At 41.6% G+C, this 21,897-nt stretch overlaps 2 protein-coding genes across 5 annotated transcripts; both read left to right on the top strand.

Moving 5' to 3' along the window:
* Nucleotides 1-462: 462 nt before the first annotated feature.
* On the top strand, nt 463-12,106 carry tgm8 (transglutaminase 8; the record flags this gene model as incomplete). Its single annotated transcript, XM_034584656.1, has 16 exons — nt 463-640; nt 761-1,018; nt 2,410-2,528; nt 2,804-2,932; nt 3,144-3,321; nt 4,567-4,702; nt 6,904-7,013; nt 7,388-7,503; nt 7,914-8,040; nt 8,632-8,909; nt 9,423-9,597; nt 9,688-9,851; nt 9,950-10,083; nt 10,742-10,897; nt 11,331-11,358; nt 11,412-12,106. Coding segments are annotated over 14 exons (2,250 nt in total), but the record flags the coding sequence as incomplete, so codon positions are not given.
* Nucleotides 12,107-14,089: 1,983 nt separating this feature from the next.
* Nucleotides 14,090-21,159, top strand: tomm34 (translocase of outer mitochondrial membrane 34). 4 transcript variants are annotated; one of them, XM_034585705.1, is made up of 9 exons: nt 14,090-14,368; nt 15,940-16,092; nt 16,251-16,350; nt 16,608-16,760; nt 17,094-17,266; nt 17,559-17,706; nt 18,409-18,535; nt 19,257-19,382; nt 19,416-21,159. In XM_034585705.1, exons 2-8 carry the CDS (start codon nt 15,960-15,962, stop codon nt 19,356-19,358), a joined length of 936 nt encoding a protein of 311 aa, XP_034441596.1. In that variant the 5' UTR covers nt 14,090-14,368; nt 15,940-15,959; the 3' UTR covers nt 19,359-19,382; nt 19,416-21,159. The 4 variants fall into 4 exon arrangements, with proteins under 4 accessions (XP_034441596.1, XP_034441595.1, XP_034441598.1 ...); XM_034585704.1 differs by having other exon boundaries at nt 14,104-14,368; nt 15,946-16,092; XM_034585706.1 differs by lacking the exon at nt 14,090-14,368 and adding an exon at nt 14,375-14,553.
* Nucleotides 21,160-21,897: the final 738 nt, after the last annotated feature.

Here is a 21,897-nt window from a genome sequence, read left to right as displayed (position 1 = left end):
AAGTGATGTATCAAGCAGCAATAAGAGAACACACACTGTGTATCTTATGTATTTGTGTATTACTGTGTTTGTGTATCTGTTTGTATTTTCATATTTATTAAACTGTTTAAGTTTTTTATACTTTAATTTTAAACATCAAGATTGTGTTTGACTAATATTTTTCCATCAGTCATGTTATAAACAAAACTTACTAAATGCATGAAAGCATTTTATCCTCAGTTTTATTTTGGCTTCATGGATTTAATATAAGTAAGTAATACGTGTTGAAAATACAAGTGTTGTTATTGTTGTAAATGAAATTTGGACTTTTTATTTGTTAGCTGCTCTTCATAAAAAGTAAATAGAAGTCAAATAAATGTCAATAACTCATATCAATGTATTTATTGATTGAAATGAGTTGAATGTTTCTCTCTTAGTTACCCAATGTGAATTTGTCTGTGTGTGTTTTTAAATATTTTATTTCCTTCAGACTTGAAGGGCTTGAACCTCCACTGTGTGACCAACAACTTCTTACACCACACCAGTGAGATCTCCTTGACGGAGCTGTTTGTGAGGCGAGGTCTAGCCTTCACTCTGACCCTCACACTGTCGCAGCCTTTCAAACCTGAACTTTACCCGCTCACCATGGTCGCAATGACAGGTCAGTGCTGCGCTACAAAGCCCTGGATGGATGGATGGATGGATGGATGTATGGATGGATGGATGGATGGATGTAGAGTATTGTTCGAACAATAACAGAGTACTTGGTTCCTCTCTACAGGTCTAGCTACATCCGAGGAACAAGGCACAATTTCGTACTTTGGTATCCCCGACAGGGTGAATCGTTCACCATCAGCAAAGGCTGTGTGGAAGGTAACGCTTGAGAAGGAGAAGTCCTCCCCAGAGAAAGGCGTCTTGGTTCTAAACATCACCCCCCCGGCTAACGCCCCCATAGGAGAGTATCAACTCACTGCGAAATACAGGGATGAGGAAATGTTGCTGGCAATGCCGACGGTGTTCTTCAACCCCTGGTGTCCTGGTAGGTTCATCATCGGTTTCCATATCAACCAACCAACCAACCAACCTACCTACCTACCTACCTACCTACCTACCTACCTACCTACCTACCTACCTACCTACCTACCTTCCAACCTTTATACCTACCTACCTACCTACCTACCTACATATCTTCATAACTACCTACCTAGCTACCTACCTACCCAGCTTCATACCTACCCACCTTCATACCTTCATACCTACCTACCTACCTACCTACCTTCCAACCTTTATACCTACCTACCTACCTACCTACCTACCTACCTACCTACCTACCTACCTATCTTCATAACTACCTACCTAGCTACCTACCTACCCAGCTTCATACCTACCCACCTTCATACCTACCTACCTACCTACCTACCTACCTACCTACCTACCTACCTACCTACCTACCTTCATACCTTCCAACCTTTATACCTACCTACCTACCTACCTACCTACCTACCTACCTACCTACCTACCTACCTACCTACCTACCTGCCTTCCAACCTACCTACCTACCTACCTACCTATCTATCTACCTACCTACCTACCTACCTTCATACCTCCCAACCTTTATACCTACCTACCTACCTACCTACCTACCTACCTACCTACCTACCTACCTACCTACCTACCTACCTACCTACCTACCTATCTATCTACCTACCTACCTACCTACCTACCTTCATACCTTCCAACCTTTATACCTACCTACCTGCCTGCCTACCTACCTACCTACCTACCTGCCTGCCTGCCTACCTACCTACCTACCTACCTACCTACCTACCTACCTACCTGCCTACCTACCTACCTACCTACCTACCTTCCAACCTTTATACCTTCCAACCTTTATACCTACCTACCTACCTACCTACCTACCTACCTACCTACCTACCTACCTACCTACCTACCTACCTACCTACCTACCTACCTACCTACCTTCATACCTTCCAACCTTTATACCTACCTACCTACCTACCTACCTACCTACCTACCTACCTACCTACCTACCTGCCTGCCTACCTACCTACCTACCTACCTGCCTGCCTACCTACCTACCTACCTACCTACCTGCCTACCTACCTACCTACCTACCTACCTACCTACCTACCTACCTTCCAACCTTTATACCTACCTACCTACCTACCTACCTACCTACCTACCTACCTACCTACCTACCTTCATACCTTCCAACCTTTATACCTACCTACCTACCTACCTACCTACCTACCTACCTACCTACCTACCTTCCTTCCAACCTACCTACCTACCTACCTACCTACCTACCTACCTACCTTCATACCTTCCAACGTTTATACCTACCTACCTACCTACCTACCTACCTACCTACCTCTGGATCAATTTGTCTATCTCTACCCTTCTCTCCAGATGACACGGTCTATCTACCTGACGTGAAGGAAAGACAAGAGTATGTGATGAATGAACACGGAATCATCTACAAAGGAAGTGGAAACTACATCTCCTCCCAGAAGTGGGACTTCGGACAGGTAAACAGACCAGACACCACAGAATGACAGTTTGGTTTTTGTAGAGGTAAATAATCGTATGAGCAATTCAATGCCCTATTGTCAATCGCCACTGAGTTCTATATGTTGAAATTTAAATATATTTAAATTCCCAGCGCCGGATGTTCAGTTTATTGTCTTAATTTGACTTTGAGTTACGAATTATCTGTTATTACATTTGTTTGAATGTGAGCATTTTGAATGCACCTTACTTTGTTGGGTTTTTTCCGTCTCTGTTCTTGTGTCTTCTTGTCCAGTTTGAGGACGACATGGTGAGGATTTGCATGAAGATACTGGACCTCAACCACAAACACTTTGAAAACCCAGCTGAAGATACCTGTAGTCGCTCTGATCCCGTCTACGTCGGCCGTGTGATCAGCGCCATGGTGAGACATGTTCAATGACATTCTCATTAGCCTCAGCTATGCTACTTCATGCTAATTAGAGACCATGGTCATGATTTCGTTTTGGCCTTCATGGTTTAACGCGGCCTTGGCGGAGGTGATCTGCATGTGCTGGGTAGAATGCGTCCTCTGAAGGATGCAGCCCCTGAGTTATGTTAGAAGTATGAAATCTAATTTTTCTGTTTTCTTCCAGATCAACTATGAAGACGACCATGGCGTCCTGTTTGGAAAGTGGGAGGGTTCGTTTTACGATGGGTATAAACCCTCTCACTGGACCGGCAGCCACGCCATCCTCAAACGCTGGTACGACTCTGATTGCCGCCCGGTCAGATATGGCCAGTGCTGGGTGTTTGCTGGCGTGATGTGTTCAGGTAACGTCCGACCATCCAGCTCCTCACACCTGGGACAACATCTGTACTGATAGATTTGATTAATTCTGAAGCTCATCACAAACTAAACTGATATTGTTTTGGACACTTTATTAATAATTTAAAGCCATTTATCAAGATAAATATATCAAATGTCTGGATTCAACTTCTTAAATGTCCAGATTTGCTATTTATCTCTGTCTTAGATAATTGTAAACTGATTATTATCTTTTGAGATTATGCGTTGACAACACTCTGCCTCTTTAGGCTGTGGAAAATATTTATATATTTATCAAACATTTCAAAACTTAAAGTGATACTGGACACTTAAATGTGTTTTTTGAGCTATAAACTGAATTCTATGACTGATCTTTGATGAAATACATTAATGCTGGTTTTGGAATCCCGTTTATTACCAATGGGTTGTACATGGCTCATAACGCCCCCTAGTGTTTCAAACTGTCTTGGGCCTTGCAGGTTCGTATGCCTCATGCTTCAAGACAATTAAAGCTAATCGTGATTTTCTAAATATAGAAAGCTAGCTTTAGCTATAAATATCATGTTTTAATACTCAGACTTTGACTAAGAGTGGAGAATTAAGCAACATGTATTTTTCAATCCTACTTAAAACACATCTCCTGACTCATCATATTGACATTGGTCACATGACTCTGTCGGTCTAATCCTGGATATGTGATTTAAGCCTTTTAGTCAACTCCCTTCTGTCTTTGCCAGTTTTCTTGTTTCTCAGCAGGTGCGTTTAGACAGAAACAAACTTCTCAGCTCAATGAGAAATGCTCTAAAAACCTCCTGAAACAAAGCTTCACACACCAGCATCTTGTATTTGCATGTTATTAAGGAAAAAGCTGCATGAAGTTTATGCACAGCTGCCAAAAACCTTGTCTGAAGGAAACAACAAATAAGAAAATAATTTACATTTCAACACCACAGTGTCTGTGGGTCTGAGACGACACGATGACTCACCGACATTTCATGCAACTCGAACACGATTTCATGCAACTCACGATCCTCAAAGCTTAGATACTGAACATACATTATTAGTAATGTCTCATTAATTTTGATTATGCAAGGAAGTTTTCTTGATTTATTGTTTGCGTGTTGATTTTGCTCATTGCTACAACTATTGATAAAATAAAGAAAGTTCTGTTCCACGTGTTGCTTAAAGAAGCTGCAAAGTTCAAATTCAACTGGTACAAACTTATTTGAACGACTTTGTGTTGGTTCCAGTGATGCGTCTGCTGGGCATCCCCTGCCGCGTGGTCACCAACTTCTCGTCAGCCCACGACACTAACAGCAACCTGACCATCGACGTGTACCACGCAGACTACGGTGTCGCAGAGAAACATTCTCCTGACAGTGTTTGGTGAGATGCTGCAACTTCTTACTTTGAGAACGCACACACAGCGAGGAGCGGGTATATTGCATCCAGCAGAGAAACATTAGGATCCCTTTGAGCTCCTACTTTGGTCTCCACCCACCAATGGGGCTATTTAGATGCTAAATGCTCGACTTTCTTCCCCAGCAAGCTGCGTGGTTTGTCTCCTGTGTTGGTGGTAAAAAGAAAATAACTCCCTGAAACGATGCTAATTAGAGAGGTTCACTAAAAACGAGCTAAAACGAGGGCTCACGAGCCAATACTAATGTTTTCATCTGTGTTTGTTTCTTTGTATGTTAGGTAGCAGGATTACACAAAAACTCCTGGATGGATAACCACGAAACTTGATGGTAGGATGTGTTATAGGTCAGGACAGAAGATTCTAACTTCTGAGCACATCCAGGAACTTCTTTTCACTTCCTGTAACATTTTGAGGGCGTTTTTCAACATTTCCTTTGATTTCTCAGTGAAAAATTCCTCGAATGATTCATATGTCTTGATGAAAATAATCCGACATATTTAAGGGACTGATATTAATTCACTGATATTTTGTGAATTTAAACGTGGTTTCGTGAAGGAACTGTCGTCCGAGGTACGTGCTCCGCAGAGTGTCTCTCTAGTTCGTTGTGGGTTCATCAAGGATTCATTGCAAAGAGGGAGTTGTCAGGTAGGCGGTGCCAAGGCTCTGGATTGACAGCTTGGTAAACAGTGTGGTAATCGGCTTCGGGTGTGTCCTTCTACACATCAGTGCCACTGCACTCATTACTGTAAAAAATTAAGCTCCACAACAATTTACAGTTGTTGCCTGTTTTTTAAAGGTCGGAGGAGAATTCGCACCATCATCAGTCCACAAATAATGTCGCCGTGTCAGAACCTGCTCTTAAGGTTTCTGTCCTACCACTGTCTGTGTGAGACTTTCATCTGTCAGTGAAGGACGTCGTCTTTATCCATTGTGGTGGACAGTGTCAGTCCCATGATGCTTTGAGGCTTTTCAAACACGTCACGCCTACAGTGGAGAACGTATCTCTCCTGCTTACACTGGACGTTCATGAACCTTGAAGAGTACGAATCTAACGAGTTCCACGCTGAGGTCTATGGAGGAACATGAATTTCATCTTTTAAAGGTTCAGTGTGTAGAATTTAGTGACATCTAGTGGCGAAGGGTCATATTGCAATTAAATCAACAATTTGTACAATTTAGATGAAACACACTAGAGAAAACATCACATCATTTTATATTCAATTTCTGCCAATAGATCGTTTTCACCTGAATCTTTCACACTGGACCTTTAACGTTTATTCCCGTTTTACGACATAAGCTGATATTTGCCGTGTTGCCAGACTCTTAAAGACCCAGAATAACAATTTCAGCCTTTCGTTGGTTAAAAAATACTTTTAGTGAATATTTCATGATGACAACATTTAAACTGAAGCCGCAGAAACAATAAACTGGATGGATTGAAGTACCATTCATTTACACACATTTATAAACATAGGGGCCAGGTCGAAAAATATTGGAATTCCCCTTTAAGCTAAACAAACGTTTTTCTTGTCTAAAAACTTGTTTGAAACTGATCTCCATAGTTTATTCAAGAATATAATTGCCCAATGTAATTTCAGGTTCTGTTGTGTGTGTGTTTTTCTTCTTCAATCAACCAATCAACCAACCAATCAACCAACCAACCAATCAACCAACCAACCAATCAACCAATCAACCAATCAACCAATCAATCAATCAATCAATCAATCAATCAGAACTTTATTCATATAGCACCTTTCAAACAAATCAATCGCAGTTCAAAGGGCTTGAGGAGGGATTGACAAAATGTTTTTAATAAAAGGATAAATAAGTTCAGAGACCAAAGCACTGATACATTTTCAAATAAGACAATAAAAAGTTTATAGAACAAGAGAGAAAGAAACAAGAGGAAGAAAGAGATTATAAAATATACATTAAAAAGAATAACAAATAAAATAATATATACCTGATAGCCGTGATAGCCATGTTGAAAAGATGGGTTTTTAGTTTTACGTTTGAAAATATCTACATTTTCAGCTCCGCTCAGATCCTCTGGACCTTCAGGAGGATCTCACAGATTTCACAGATCGATTTCTGGCCCTTAAATCTCTTCTATGGTGTTGTTGTCTCCCGACCTGCTGCAGAATCTGAGTGATGTGGTGTGTTTCAGGAACTTCCATGTGTGGGTGGAGGGGTGGATGAAACGTCCAGACCTGGAGGAAGGTGATAAGTACGACGGCTGGCAAGTTCTGGATCCGACGCCACAGGAGATGAGCAACGGTAACGACCCGGTCGTCTCTCTGCCGTCGACATTCTCTGTCTCACGCTGATGACCTTGTTTCTGGTGCTAATGTTACTTGCTGACCTCTTTCTGCTCTGACATTTTATTTCCTGCTAATCAATAAATCCAATTTCATCCAAATAACTATTTTTGGAAATTACAGTACAATGTTTATATATTTTGCACAAAACATGAGTTGTTTCAAATTAAATCAAAGCTGCTTCTTTGGATTTTCATCATGAGAAAAGCCAGAAATGTTGAAATCCTACAGATTCCTGTGACTTTGATAAAACAGAAAATGTCAGACTTTTATGTTCACTGTTAACAGAGGATTTGTTTTTACGTGACGACTTTATCGTTTGTCTGTGCGCAGGTGTTTACTGCTGCGGTCCAGCCTCAGTCAAAGCCATCCGGAGCGGAAACATCGACCTCAAGTACGACATCCCGTTCGTCTTCGCTGAGGTCAACGCGGACTGTGTGGACTGGCTGGTCAGTGAGCAGATAAACTCACAACTTAGGGAAATAAAGATTCCGACTCAGAGACTGAAAAGCACGATAGAAAAGATCATGATCTTGTATCAGGATACAGGATGAGCCTTCACCTCTTCCTTTCACAATTTACAATGTAACATTACAGAGATATGATTGTATTTAAATTTAGCTGCATTGTAGATATTACACCTTTGTCGTGTGTCACGTGACTTTCTCAACCAACAGTGTGTGAACGTTAGAACTCACCCATTCACACCCGTACATTTAGAGAATTGAGATGTAGATTTTCCTAAAGGCCGTTTCTAACCTCTGCCAAGGAGGTGATGTCTTCATCTGCGTTTCATATCGACAGTTTCCGTGTGTTTTCGTGAAATTTAACCCTTTTGTGGTTTCCGTGTGTGTTTCAGCTCAAAGCTGACGGCTCGAAAATAAAGATCTTCTCCGACACCAAGAGAGTCGGTCAGAACATCTCCACCAAGTCTGTCGGCTTGAACAAGAGGAGGAACATCACCGACACCTACAAGCACAGGGAGGGTGGGTTCACTTCGGCAGCAGCAGCAGACATTCAAAACAACACTATGTTGTTGCACCACTGTTCAAATGCACTTTACAAAAGGACTGATTCCAGGTCAGTGATAGTTTCAGTCTGTTGTGGTACCGCTGTGCAGGACTCAGGTTGTTCCTGTGGTGCTTGTCTGGAAGTAAAGGGCCGTGAATCATACCAGAGTATTAAGGACAGACTTATAGAAATGGACGTAATTCCAGGTCCGGAAAGTGAAAGTTCCTGAAAACCTTTGTTCTCTTGAATGACCAGCAGAGGGCGACTCCACTCTTTGTTTCTATTTCTACTTCTCACTTTATAATGTCAGTAAACATTTGTGTCCTCAATACAGCTGATGTTCATTTTGTAAGTTATGATGCATTGGGGTGTGGATACCATGTGATTGACAGCTAGTACCGCCCAATGAGTGCAGGTCGCCGGTGAAGGCGTGCAGTGTCCTCAAGCTCTTTGTCAGGCCCCTCCCCCGCTCTTCCAAATATGGTTACTTCTGGTTTAAACAAAAAACCTTTGAGAAACATTTATTCAACGTGTCCTTTGATCGAATCAGTTTGCCCCCCTCACAGGGACCCCCAAGGAGAGGGATGTCTTCAAGTACGCCCTCACCAGAGACTTCACCTTAGACGAGGAGGAGGACATGGATTATGAAGAGGAGGGGGAGAGCGGGTCAGAGACGGATAACGAGACAGCAACGGAGAATGACACAGGAGCAGAGAATGGGACGGGAGGAGCAGATGAAGAGAAGGAGGGGAACGAGGCGGTGATCGATACCTCGGGAGGAGCAGGTGAGGTCGTCCCGGAGGTCATTGCTCCGCTCCCCGAGGTGTCCATTCGATTTGAGGAGGTACGTCACAGAAGCTGTGAAGGATGTTTTCAGGTCGTCTGTCCCTCTGTCCCTTTATTGTGAACACGATAGCTCAGGAACGTCGTGAGGCAATTTATTCAAATTTGGCACAAACATTCACTTGGACTCAAATAAGACCTGATCAGAATATAGAGGTCAGGGGTCAGAGTTCAGAGGTCGAAGGTCACAGTGACCTAATATGAGTCTGGAAAAAATATATGTGAACTGAAACTGCCAGTTTTTGTAGAGCTGTAGAAACTGACTAATTCTGCTGTTATCAAAACTTTCAATCAAGTCTTGATATTTAACATTTAAACTATAATCTTAATGACACAATTAATTATAAATAAAAATATATAACCTGGAAATAAACATCATTTTTTAATGTACAATATAAACATTAATGCAAATCTTTTCCACCCTGTTTATTCTGTAATGCTAAAGTATTCATATCCAATGTGTGACTGAACATCAACCTGCTTCCGTGTCTTATTCCTACTTTATTTGTTGCAGTTGTCCAAACCAATGAACGGGAAGGACATGAGCATGAAGCTGTTGCTGCACAGCAAGTGCACTTTCTCCAGGCCGCTGTCCATCAACATCAACGTCCAGGCCATGGGCTACAACGGCTCCTCGGCCGGGAGCATCCAGTCCGAGGTGAAGAAGGAGACGCTGCAGCCTGGGAAAGGTGAATCTTCTTCTGGATCCTGGAAGTGTTTTTAAAAAGTCTTATGTTTTCTTTGAATTTTTGTGTGAACCAACTTTAAATCTCCTCCAGAACTGTCCGTCCCCATCCTGGTCGCGTTCTCGGCCTACCACAAGCTCATGGTGGAGTCTGACAGCATGAAGGTTACAGCCATGGTCAGTGACAAAGACAAGCCGGACCAAGTCTACCTGGCGGAGAATGACATTGTGCTGATGGATCCTCCTTTCACCATAAAAGTCAGTACATTAAAAAACCTTGTTTCTATAAATCATTGCAGGGTTCTGTCGGGCGCATTCGAACAACCTGTTCAAAAGTTCAAATGTGTGTGTTCCAGGTTCCCAGGAAAACCAAACTGCACCAAGAAACCAGTGGAGTATTGATTTTCAAGAACCCGGCAAACGAGACGCTGACGGGATGCACACTGACTCTGTCTGGAAGTGGAATATTTAAAAAGGAGGAGGAATGCAAGTAAGTGTTTGTGTGTGTGTGTGTGTGTGTGTGTGTGTGTGTGTGTGTGTGTGTGTGTGTGTGTGTGTGTGTGTGTGTGTGTGTGTGTGTGTGTGTGTGTGTGTGTGATGTTTTATATAAATGATCAAACATTGGCTTGAATCTTGCAGCTAATCTGTGATAAAATGATAAAATAACAATAATCATAATCGTCAGACGTAACTAAAGCACTAAATGATGACCTCATTTATTTTCTATTTACGGTGAAGTCACAAAGAAAATTCCTGGAGCATTCAAGAAAAGTTTTATTTGTTTTAAGTGCTTCAATTATTAATCGACAACAATTCAGATTTAAATATATTAATTTAATTTTCAGTTATTTTTTTATTACTAATTTCAAATTTCTATATATATATATAAACTTATAAAACTGTCATTAAAATGTGTTTGAATTCTATTGTCAGGACGAAAAACAACAAAACAAAAGAAGTTAATGTTCTCAAACGTTAAACTCGCAGCTGATGAAGCAAATGTAAAACCAGCACATTGTTAAAAGAGAGTTTTGTTGATCGACTCCCAGCTTTAGTTGCAATATTGAAAAGTTTTCCAGTTTAATTCTGCTAATAAACGTAACTGTTGTAAATGTAGAATTCCTCATCGTCCTTTGCGTCTCTCCCAGGCTCCAGGACCTGGGACCAAAACACCAGTTCCGTATCAAGTTCTTCTTTTATCCCTACAAGAAGGGAAAGAAGACGATCATGGCCAACTTCGACTGCTCCACCTTCAGGGACATCCAGGCCACCTGCAAGATCAAAGTCAAAAAGTAACGTCTCAACTCCGCAGAGTCTCGTTCAAACAGCTAAAACCTCTTTTTCAGCTAAAACCTCTTTTTCCTCACAGTTGTTTTATATTTGCAGAAGATTTATTGAGCTCATGTTCAGGTTTGTTCTGGGTCAGATGTCTTCGCTACAACAGGAACTATTTTTCATCCGTCCCGTGTCACTAACGTTATCAACACACACGCACACACGCACACACACACACACACACACACACACACACACTCTCGCTCGCTGTGAATGTTCCGGACATTCCTCCGCTATTTCAGGAAAATGTCTGGAGTTCAGTGCGGCTCTGAAAACAGCTTCATACCAAACGAGAGGAGAGAAACCCTGAAGAAGCATCAATAATCTCCTGTTCAAGGACAGGAGGTATCACACAGTCTCTGGGGTTTAATGCATCACATTCGTTACTTGGTTTAACTTCGTTCAGTGACCTTTATAAGAGAGATAACAAATGTGTGTTTCTCAGTCAAATGTCGGTGCAGGGTACAAAAAGTTTTTCAACAAAACGCTGTGAACTTTACTCAGAACCAAGGTGCTTTCTCGCAGCTTTGCATTATACACTTTTATATGGTATAGCCTGGTGATGGACCACTGCTTAAAAAAGAAGAAAAACAAGAAAGATGCCAAACATATGACACATAAAACATGTAAATGTATCTATTTAAATACGTTGATTTCTTTTTAGGTCTGACTTTGATCCCAGCTGGTTTTTGAAGTCTGATTCTGAAAGTAGATTCTCATCAGAATCTTTAAATTTGTTTGAACAAAGTTACTCAGTCGTTTTGCTCTTGAAGAGAAATCTCCTGCAGGGATCTCCGGGTAACAGCGGCCTCTGCTGGACAGACAGAAGACAAACTCTTCATTCTCCAAAATAGAAACCGAACAACTGCTGCTCCCTGTCTCATGACGCGTTCAGGAAAACATGGTAGAAAAGGGTTTCAACTCAGGGGTGAAGCAGGTTGTCTCTTATCGAAGATTTCATGCCAAGTCAAGTCAACAACACAACCGCTGGTGACCGAATAAATGAATAAATCTTCAAACGTACAAGGGATATTCACCATCTTTTCCTTTATTCTAAAATGTAAACACAATGGGAAATGTTCATGTTTTTTTGTGTTTCCACGGTGCTTTGCCACGGAGAGTTTTTCTTTCTCTTGTTGGAGGTCAATAAAGATCTGAAGTGAAAAGAGTTGATTGAATGCTGTGTCAGATTATTGCTTTAGAAATTATAAAAAAAACAACAAACAGTAATACAACACTGCATCGCATAATCAGTAGTTGTACAGCTTATCTAAAGAAGCAGCTCTCAAAATACATAGGTGACACCAACCAATCACCTTCATGTGTCTATACAAGAGAAGCTGTGTGTGCAAAAGATACCTCGACTTAACTAATGTCCAAACAAACCTCCCACCTCAAACCTCACAAATACTCTCAATCACAAATACTCTCAATAGCAAATACTCTCAATAGCAAACAGCAAAGCAGAACATGTAGCAGCAGATCTGAGACCGAGTCAAAAACACCCTGAACTCTGAGGGGTGGCTCCCTTTATCCTGGAGCTCTAGGCTGTGATAGGCTGATTGGGAACAGGGCGGAACCAATGAGCTGAACCAATGCAGCAGCTACACAGGTGACAGCCATCATCATCAGCAGCAGCAGCACCTGGGAGAGAGAGAGAGAGACAGGGGGGGGAGAGACAGGGGAGGAGAGAGAGAGAGAGAGAGAGACAGGGGAGGAGAGAGAGAGAGAGAGACAGGGGAGGAGAGAGAGAGAGAGAGACAGGGGAGGAGAGAGAGACAGGGGAGAGAGAGAGAGAGAGAGAGAGAGAGAGAGAGAGAGAGAGAGAGGGGCGGAGAGAGAGAGAGAGAGACAGGGGAGGAGAGAGAGAGAGAGAGACAGGGGAGGGAGAGAGAGAGAGAGAGAGAGAGAGAGAGAGAGAGACAGGGGAGGAGAGAGAGAGAGAGAGACAGGGGAGAGAGAGAGAGAGAGAGAGAGAGGGGAGGAGAGAGAGAGAGAGAGAGACAGGGGAGGAGAGAGAGAGAGAGAGACAGGGGAGGGAGAGAGAGAGAGAGAGAGAGAGAGAGAGAGGCCCTTTGACCCTGACCTTGCTGCACGTAACACAAAATGTTATGTGACTTTGCAGGAAATAAACTGGAGCTGTGAAAGAATGATCGGAATATTTTCAATGCAGAACTTCTACAATCACCATTATTTAGTAGATAATGAGGGGATTTTCAATTTTCTGCGAACTACCCCTTTAAAAGACCTTTTTCTTCCACCACTAAATATAGGACATGCAATTGCAGCACTGTGCTAAATAATAGTCCAACACTTCCGCGTGTCCTTGAACGCAGCGTTAGAAATGAATCGAAACAGATACAGTGAAGTAAAGAAGAAGAAGAGAAGCAAGTAGACTGAAGAAGAAGAAGAAGTAGACTGAAGAAGAAGAAGAATTAGACTAAAGAAGAAGAAGGGAAGAAGAATTAGACTGAAGAAGAAGAGGTGAAGTAGACTGAAGAAGAAGAAGAAGAAGAAGAAGAAGAGGTGAAGTAGACTGAAGAAGAAGAAGAAGAAGAAGAAGAGGTGAAGTAGACTGAAGAAGAAGAAGAAGAAGAAGAAGAGGTGAAGTAGACTGAAGAAGAAGAATTAGAATCAGACTAAAGAAGTTAATTAGACTAAAGTAGTAGAATAAGTAAATTAGACTAAATAAGAATAAGTAAATTAGACTTAAGAAGTAAATTAGACTAAAGAAGAGGAAAATTAGACTAAAGAAGAATAAGAAGTAAATTAGACTAAAGAATAATAATAATAATAATTAATAATAATAATAATAATAGGTAATTCTACTAGAGAAGAAGAATTAGACTAAAGAAGAAGTAAATGAGACTAAAGAACAACAATAATAATAATAGTAAATTATACTAAAGAAGAAGAATTAGACTAAAGAACAATAACAATCATCATAGTAAATTATACTAAAGAAGAAGAAGAAGTAAATGAGACTAAAGAACAATAATAATAATAATAATAATAATAATAATAATAATAATAATAATAATAATAATAATAATAATAGGTAATTCTACTAGAGAAGAAGAATAAGACTAAAGAAGAAGTAAATGAGACTAAAGAACAATAATAATAATAATAATAGTAAATGATTGTAAAGAAGAAGAAGTAGACCCTCCTCATCCTCCTCCTCCTTCTCTCCTTCTCTCCGGATCAAGTCCCCGGATCCTCCGCAGCTTGTCTCCACTTCTAGCCTCCACACAGGCTCAGCTAACCGGCGCGGATCTCAGCGAGCACCCGGAGTAATGTGAGCGAACACCCGCAGCTCCAGTCACCGACAGTCGCTCGAACGTCCCTACCGCTGCGAGGAAGAGGAGGAGGAAGAGGAGGAGTTCATTTACCGGGTCGTTACCCGTCGCTACCCGCTCACAAGACCGACTCGGCTGCCGGTAAGGAAGTGAAGCTCCGACACGTTAGCACCGTTAGCATGGGAAGTGTGGTTAGCCTGCTAAGCTAGCCGCTAGCTACAAAACACCGTCACTTCAGTTAGCACGACTCGGCTAGCGAGCTAACTCGGCTAGTAGCCGACAATGGAGCCGCGTTTACCGGCGTGTGAAACAAAACGTCCAGTTGCGTCTTTATTTAACACGTAATCGCGATAAAGTGTCAATAACCTCATCGGTGAAAGGGGTTACAGTTAGCAGCTAGGCTAGCAGGCTACAACTCGCGAAGCTAACTACATGTTTCCTAATGGAGTCCATGTTAGCTTCAACCTCCATCACACCTTTCAGGTTATCGTGACCTGTGGGAAGTAGCTGCACCGTTTCTGATTATTATTCAATTACCAATTATCATCGTTATCCATGAATTGATGAATTCGTGGATAAAGTGACGTGAGGATGTTCTCTGTAATCTGCTAAATCCAGATATGACGTGGGGACTTCGTTGTTTTCCATCGTCACTGCTTAATCTACAACTATTTCATATTTAGTTCCAGAGAAAAGATGTAAATCATCGTCTGTGAATCAACGTATTGTTGAAATGTTTGTTCATCGTCAGATTATTTCTTTCTTACTACGTATCACACAGCTGCAGTTATTGTTCCCTGTGATATGATCCACATCTCATTCTAATATAACTAACTTCATATACAGGTAATATTACACAATACAGCTCTTACTCTGTGAATTCAATGAACAAAGAGAAACATGATCACATAGAACAGACCATTTCTATCACATATCAAATCACATCACATTTCATTATTTTACTCCTTTTAATGAAGAACCTACGAGTTAGTTTTCAGTCAAGTATGAAGAAAAACATTAAATATTAATGTCAAAAGCCAACAAACATATTTTATATATTTTCTTTTATTGGTAAAACGTGTCCCCTCTTTTAGGTACAAGCTCTTGGCTGGTTTGTGTCCTCGCTCTTTGTTCTTATTTGTGTGAAACATCGCAAAGTGTTGTCGGCTTCAGGACGAACATCGGTGTAAAAGGTGTATTGCAACTTAGACCCATTTCGTTCTACTGTCAGACCATATATGGACAAATATCCTGATCATACAGATTCAGGATGTGGTAACAACAACATCTAATGAGTCACTCCACCTCATAAAGCATGAACTCAGTGTGGTCTCACTTTAAATCCAACATAAGAATAGGTGGAAATATAATGTATTAATCCAGAAGAATGATTTCATCGTCACAGGGAGTTCCTCATAGCGAAGGAAGATTGTGCAGATTTTAAATGTTTTGTCCTGTGAAAGCAACAATGCAAGAATTAGAAATTCGTTGCTCAGATGCAGATATGATGGTCGTGTTTAACAAATAATGCTGAGTCAATGTTCACATGTAGCGTAACGACGTATCTTAGTGTGAAGTGAAGGTGAAACCCACCACCTACTGAAGTATAAACCACATCACAGCGAAGGTTTGCATCATTCTGCGCTTTATATATTTCCTCAGGTAAATGTTAACAAGTTATTTCCATGAACCCTTTTCATCATTTCCTCTAGTAACAGCTCAAAAAGAAGAGATGCCTCAGAAGCAGAAATCCCGACGCTCCTGGTTGGAGTTGAAACAAGCCGGAAACGACCGCTTCAAGACGGGTCAGTATGGAGAGGCCAGCGGTCTGTACAGCGAGGCCATCAGGGAGCTGGAGAAGGCCAGTGAGTATTCAGCCGTTACCTGAGGACACACTGTGTAAAATCATGAGTATAAACACAACTGAGTGTGTTTATGAAGACGTTTTGTCCTCGTTACCAGTTCTGTGAAGTTGCTGGAGTTTTCCTCTTTGATTTAAAGATCCTTTTTTTCCCCTGTTAAGGTGAAAAGAAGCCAGAGGATTTGGCCATTTTGTACTCGAACCGTGCAGCCAGCTACTTGAAGGAAGGAAACTGTGCAGAGTGTGTGAAAGACTGCAACATGTAAGGGTTTTTATTTCCATCAAATTCACACCATGTTTTTGTTATTTGGAGTCTACGGTTTGTAACTTTCAAGGTGTTTTGGGTCCTGGGATTCGTTTTCTTATGAAGCTCAGATTTCCATAAGAAAAAGTCATCACTATCGCTATGTTACAGTTCGAATGATTTGCCCCCGAACAGCACTAATCACCGTCTGGCTTCCTGCCGGACATGGGTCACCTGATAAAATGTCTAACTTACACCGTGTGCATGTGTGTCAGGTCTCTGGAGCTGCAGCCGTTCAACGTGAAGTCTCTGCTTCGCCGTGCGGCTGCGTCTGAAGCCGTGGAGCGATACAGGCTGGCGTACGTGGACTACAAGACGGCTCTGCAGATCGACTGCAACATCGCAGCCGCTCACGAAGGCACCAACAGGTACCTGGTCTGTGGCAGTGATGCCATGTTCGTTACGAGGGGCTGGAAAAAGAAACACAACCCTGAGTGTTCATTACATCTGTCTACACAAGAGCTACACAACCTGTGTTCATGAAAACTTGTGGAGCATGAGCAGATCTGGACAAAATTGCGTAATCCCACTGACAAACAAACAGCGGTGAAAACAAAACCTCCTTGGTGGTGGACAAATGTTTTTGGTCTTGACAGATGCGTCTTCCTGCTGATGAACCCACACAGGATGTTGGGTCAAACCAAGGTGATTCAGTTGAGAAGCTCTTCACGTGGTTTTCACTGCGTGCTTTGTTTCCACAGGATGTCGAAGGCGCTCACAGAGGCAGACGGCCCCTCATGGAGAGAAAAGCTTCCTCCCATCCCCACGGTTCCTCTGTCCATCAGAGAGAAGCTCACCCAGCAGAGTCCAAACAACATCCTGATACCAACCCCAGCGCCGCAACAGAACGGCAGCAGAGAAGCAAAGAAAAAGGGTGAGGACATTTACGTTTCACACTCAGACGATTGTTGAGAGAACTGGATTTGTAATTTATATTTAACTTAAAGGATCTTGTTGTTTTTACCTAATTCATGTCGATCACGTTTTCATGGAACTGCCACGAATAAGAAAACATTCTTCTTCAGCAGTTTTCATATTTAAATCATCCAGTGGAAACAAAAAGTCACTTCGGCCCATTTGTCCATAAATTCTTCTGTCAGGAAGAAGATGTTCTCTCTCTTTGACCTAATTATCATGATCTTTTCTTTCTATATTCGTTTCCTCAGCTCCCAGTGATAAAAACATCAAGAAAGCCCAGGCGCAGAAAGAAGAAGGCAACGCTCTGGTGAAGAAAGGAGAGTTTAGAAAGGCCATAGAGAAATACAGCCAGAGCATCAAGAACAACCCCACTGAGATCACCACCTACACCAACCGGTGAGTCCATCTGTACTTCTACCATTTAAATGGTGTTTAAGTTTAATTTAAAGAGTTTTCTCAGCTGAGAGTCTGAACCAAGCTTCATGTCTTGGTTCCATTGTTGCATCTTGTTTGTTTCCCCTCACAGTTGAATCTTAAATCTGTATCAGTGCGTCAAGTTTAAACAGATTTTAAAGTAGAAAGATGAGTTCACACTGCAACCGAACCAAACTGGTTCAGTTTTATCTGGACCAAGACAAACTGTTTTGATCGGACTTAATTTTGACCCCTGGTCTGAGGAGCCTTTCACAGACCGGCTGCAAAGTCTGAAGGTCAGAACCTCACAAGGTGGCTGTGAAAGAGCCTGTAGACAAAACATGAATTAAAACAAACTTCTTAAATTAATGTGGATAAATTAATATTTTGTTAGTCCAGTACGAGTCATTGAAAACTGAAAAAGATGATTGTTTCTTTTTTTAAATATTATTAGTAGAAGTAGTCGTAGTATTAGTTGTATTCTTCAGTATGTGTTTGGTTAGAAATGAAGGTCTCTGATGTTCGGATTCTGTATTTTCTGTGTGTGTGTGTGTGTGTGTGTGTGTGTGTGTGTGTGTGTGTGTGTGTGTGTGTGTGTGTGTGTGTGTGTGTGTGTGTGTGTGTGTGTGTGTGTGTGTGTGTGTGTGTGTGTGTGTGTGTGTGTGTGTGTGTGTGTGTGTGCAGGGCGCTGTGTTACCTGTCAGTGAAGCAGTACAGCGACGCTGTCAGAGACTGTGACGACGCTCTGATGATTGACAGCGGCAACATTAAGGCTCTCTACAGGAGAGCTCAGGCTCACAAGGAACTCCAGGTGAGCACCGCAGTCTTCTTCACTTTCTGATTCTCACACAGAAGCAATCAGACTGTCGGGAGCATCTGTGCGTAGGTGCTGAGGGCGGACGACAGAATAAAATAATTTCCTGCCTCGATAATTACCCATGATTCCCCTGACAGCTTCCCCTCGTCAGTGTTCCTCACAGAGAGCGGTCACGGGCGGGTAGCTCTGCTCTCACAGCTCCACACAGTGCAACCATCCACTGTTTGGTTTGAGTTGAGGGGAAAGAGAGTCTGTCTTTATAAAGTCAGTAGACGGGGTTAGTTAATATCTGCTGTATCAAACAGTTAATCTGGTATTAAAGGACCAGATTAAAGTCCTATTAAAGGCTGGATAATGTGTTTTCATTTTTAGGACAAATGACCAAAGACATTCACTGAAATTCATATCTGGGAGAAGTCATGGGAAATGTATTTTGCTTATTTTTGACAGTTTTAGCCCCAAATAGTGTTTTAAAGATGAGGCTCAGACATGAGCTGACGACCTGCGTGAGGGGAACTGAAGCAGAGTGTGACGTAACACAGAGTTACAGCCTTTTACTTTGATGAAAACAACAAAGACATAAACAACAATATGTTTAAAAACCAAATCTCACTTCCTCATGGATAGTTTGAAGAGGGTCTCACTGACGGCAGCCATCAGGCCCTCGTCCACCTGGTTTAGTTTCACGTTCTAAACTCGTGTGTTTTTCCTGCAGGATCTTAAGACGTGTGTGGACGACCTGAACAACCTGCTCCACGTGGATCCAAAGAACACGGCTGCACTGAAGCTGATGGAGGACGTGCAGATGATGAAGTGAGGAAGCATCAGGGAGCGCGGAGGCAGCGGTGAGGATCCGTCCCTGCACCGAGTGAAGAGCGGAGAGGACGACGGGTTAATGATGTTTTTATAAGAGTCGTAAAGCAGCCGAGCCGCGGCGCCACTCAAACGGCAGAACGTGCGTTTCCCAAAAGCTCCTTCACCCCGAACTCGTGTTCACTCTCAAACACAAGTTCGGACTCGAGACGCTTCTGGAAGAAGAGGAGAAGCGACGCGGCCGCGTTCAGCCTCGGGAACGTTTACCAGTTCGAGTTAAAAAGCTAAAAATATAGACACACACACGATAACTGCAACTATGAAACATGAAAAATGAAGTTCAGTGCTAAAGCTCTGTCGTCACGAAAAAACTTCAGCACTGAAAGTTCGTTCTTCTTATTTACAACCTGAGATATTAAAGTATTTCCTCAAGTGCAACAAAACTGACGGCTCATACATTTATGTTCGTGCAGTCACATTATTCAACATCAGTTCTGGGTTTGAGGGGAACTGGGACAAACATTAACTTAATTAATATTGAAAAGTTCAGAAATCAGTAATTTTGATCGACAATCAGTCCAAAAAACAAAAACCCATTAAAAGTGGATCAAATACTTTACAGTTGAGAAGCTGTAACCGAAGAATAGTTTGAGGTTTTTGCTTTTAAAAATTGACGAAACAGATTTTCCAAACCTGCGTAAATGTATTTACATGAATGTTGCTCCACAAGTTGGATCCTTATTGCTGCTGATTTCTGAGTAGAACCAAATGAAAATTAATTTTGGAGCCTGACACCAACATTAAGCAGTAAAACAAATTACAGCCTTATTTGCAGAAACGTATACGAAACAAATTCCCAAGATGTTTTCAAACTCTTATGACAAAGAAATTAAATTGATTGTAATTGGCTCAAACTATAAACGTTTTAATAAATAACTTAAAAGAAAATCCAATATTTAGAAGTTGAGTTCAGAAACTTGTATTTATTCTGTAATCGACAAACAGAAGCAGAAACTGATTCGTCTGAACGGATGAATCAGCTGGAAACTACTGACGAAAACAATCATGCCACGTTTTAACATCGGTGTTAATAACGGTTTATTCCATATTTCATTCACGCCAGTTTTTTTCACATGATTTACTTATTTATCCTACGTTTTGTTTTTCTGAGGTTTTGATTTCATGTGAGAGTTTGAAAATTTCCTCCAAGTTGCGATCGCAGTTTGATTTTCACGTAAACAGACTAAAACTGGTAAATTCTACAAAACAAGACCCGACGCAGCATCGGTCTTTAGTCGTTTGCTCAGTTTGCACATTGATTTGAAAGCGTCACTCCAGCCCGTCCCCTAGCGCCACCTGTTGTGCTCGACAGGAAGTGTTCTCACCTTCCCTCGTCGGTCTCAATCCTCGAGTTCCATTTGTTTATCTCATTAGAATTAAAGCATCGGCTTGTTCTGGTTCAAACATGTTTTCAGACGGGTCTTCATCCAATGTACTGTCGGGGTTTCTTTTTCTTTGTTTTATTGTGAAATACGTGTCGGCTGCTCTGGATTTAGTTTCCTCTGATCTGTTCAAAGTATCAAACATCAATTTATGTCTCAGAAACAGAAGGAAAAACAAACGAAAGGCCCTGAAGTTTACGAGGAGGAGGAACATATCTGCGTCTGTTGGTGTTTGAAAGAGTCGAGACGCTGCGCGCTGGGAAAATGTTCACGTTAGAGATTCTTGGTTTTATCACATTTCTGTTCTTGTAACTTGTTCAACCTGCTTCTGTTTTAACTGCAAATAAAGTGCAAAGATCTGAATCGACTGTTTCCTCAAGTCTTTAAACAGAGAAACTTGTAAGGTGCTGGTTTACTGTCACACTGCGGATGGATGAGTTTTTATAAATGATGCATCCACTGAGTCAACGAAGCTTCTGACGTCTTCGTCGTTTCTCTGATATTTGTCTGGACACACCTGGACCTGATAATGGGTTGAATATAATTATAATAATAAAGCATAACATGTTAATCAGTGAATTTTAGAATAAATATATGAATCAACCAGTTGTGAATCCTGAAAGTGACTGAATGAGTTAATCACTTGCTGGGAGGAGGATTTTTTTTACCTTCATTTCTTTTTTCTTCTGTTATTTAGCAGGATTACAAAAGATCACCTGCAGATTATCATGAAACTTAATGAAAGGATGTGTTGTGTGTCAGGTACGAACCTTTTCAAAGTTTGTGCGGATGTAGGAACTTATTTTCACTTTAACATTGTGATGTCGGGCGTTTATCAACAGTTACATAATTTACTGACGTCACAGTATCAACTCATTACTGCTCTGACACTAAATTAGTGAGCGTGAGGGCGCGGTCACACACGCCAACACCGCAGCTCAAAGTTCACTGAAGTTGAACTCCACCTAAAGACACACGGTGGTTTGCTTCACCACAGGAAGTGAACAGGAAGTGAAGTGAAGTGACCGAGCCCTTGTTCTCAAACTACTGAACTAATCCTGGCCAGAGAATAAAGACATAAATAATAGTAATAACATCCAC

Source organism: Hippoglossus hippoglossus, chromosome 5, assembly GCF_009819705.1.
Source record: "Hippoglossus hippoglossus isolate fHipHip1 chromosome 5, fHipHip1.pri, whole genome shotgun sequence".
NCBI classification, from domain to species: Eukaryota; Metazoa; Chordata; class Actinopteri; order Pleuronectiformes; family Pleuronectidae; genus Hippoglossus; species Hippoglossus hippoglossus.
Note: the sequence above shows the minus strand (reverse complement) of the source record. Positions and strands in the feature narration are given on the sequence as shown.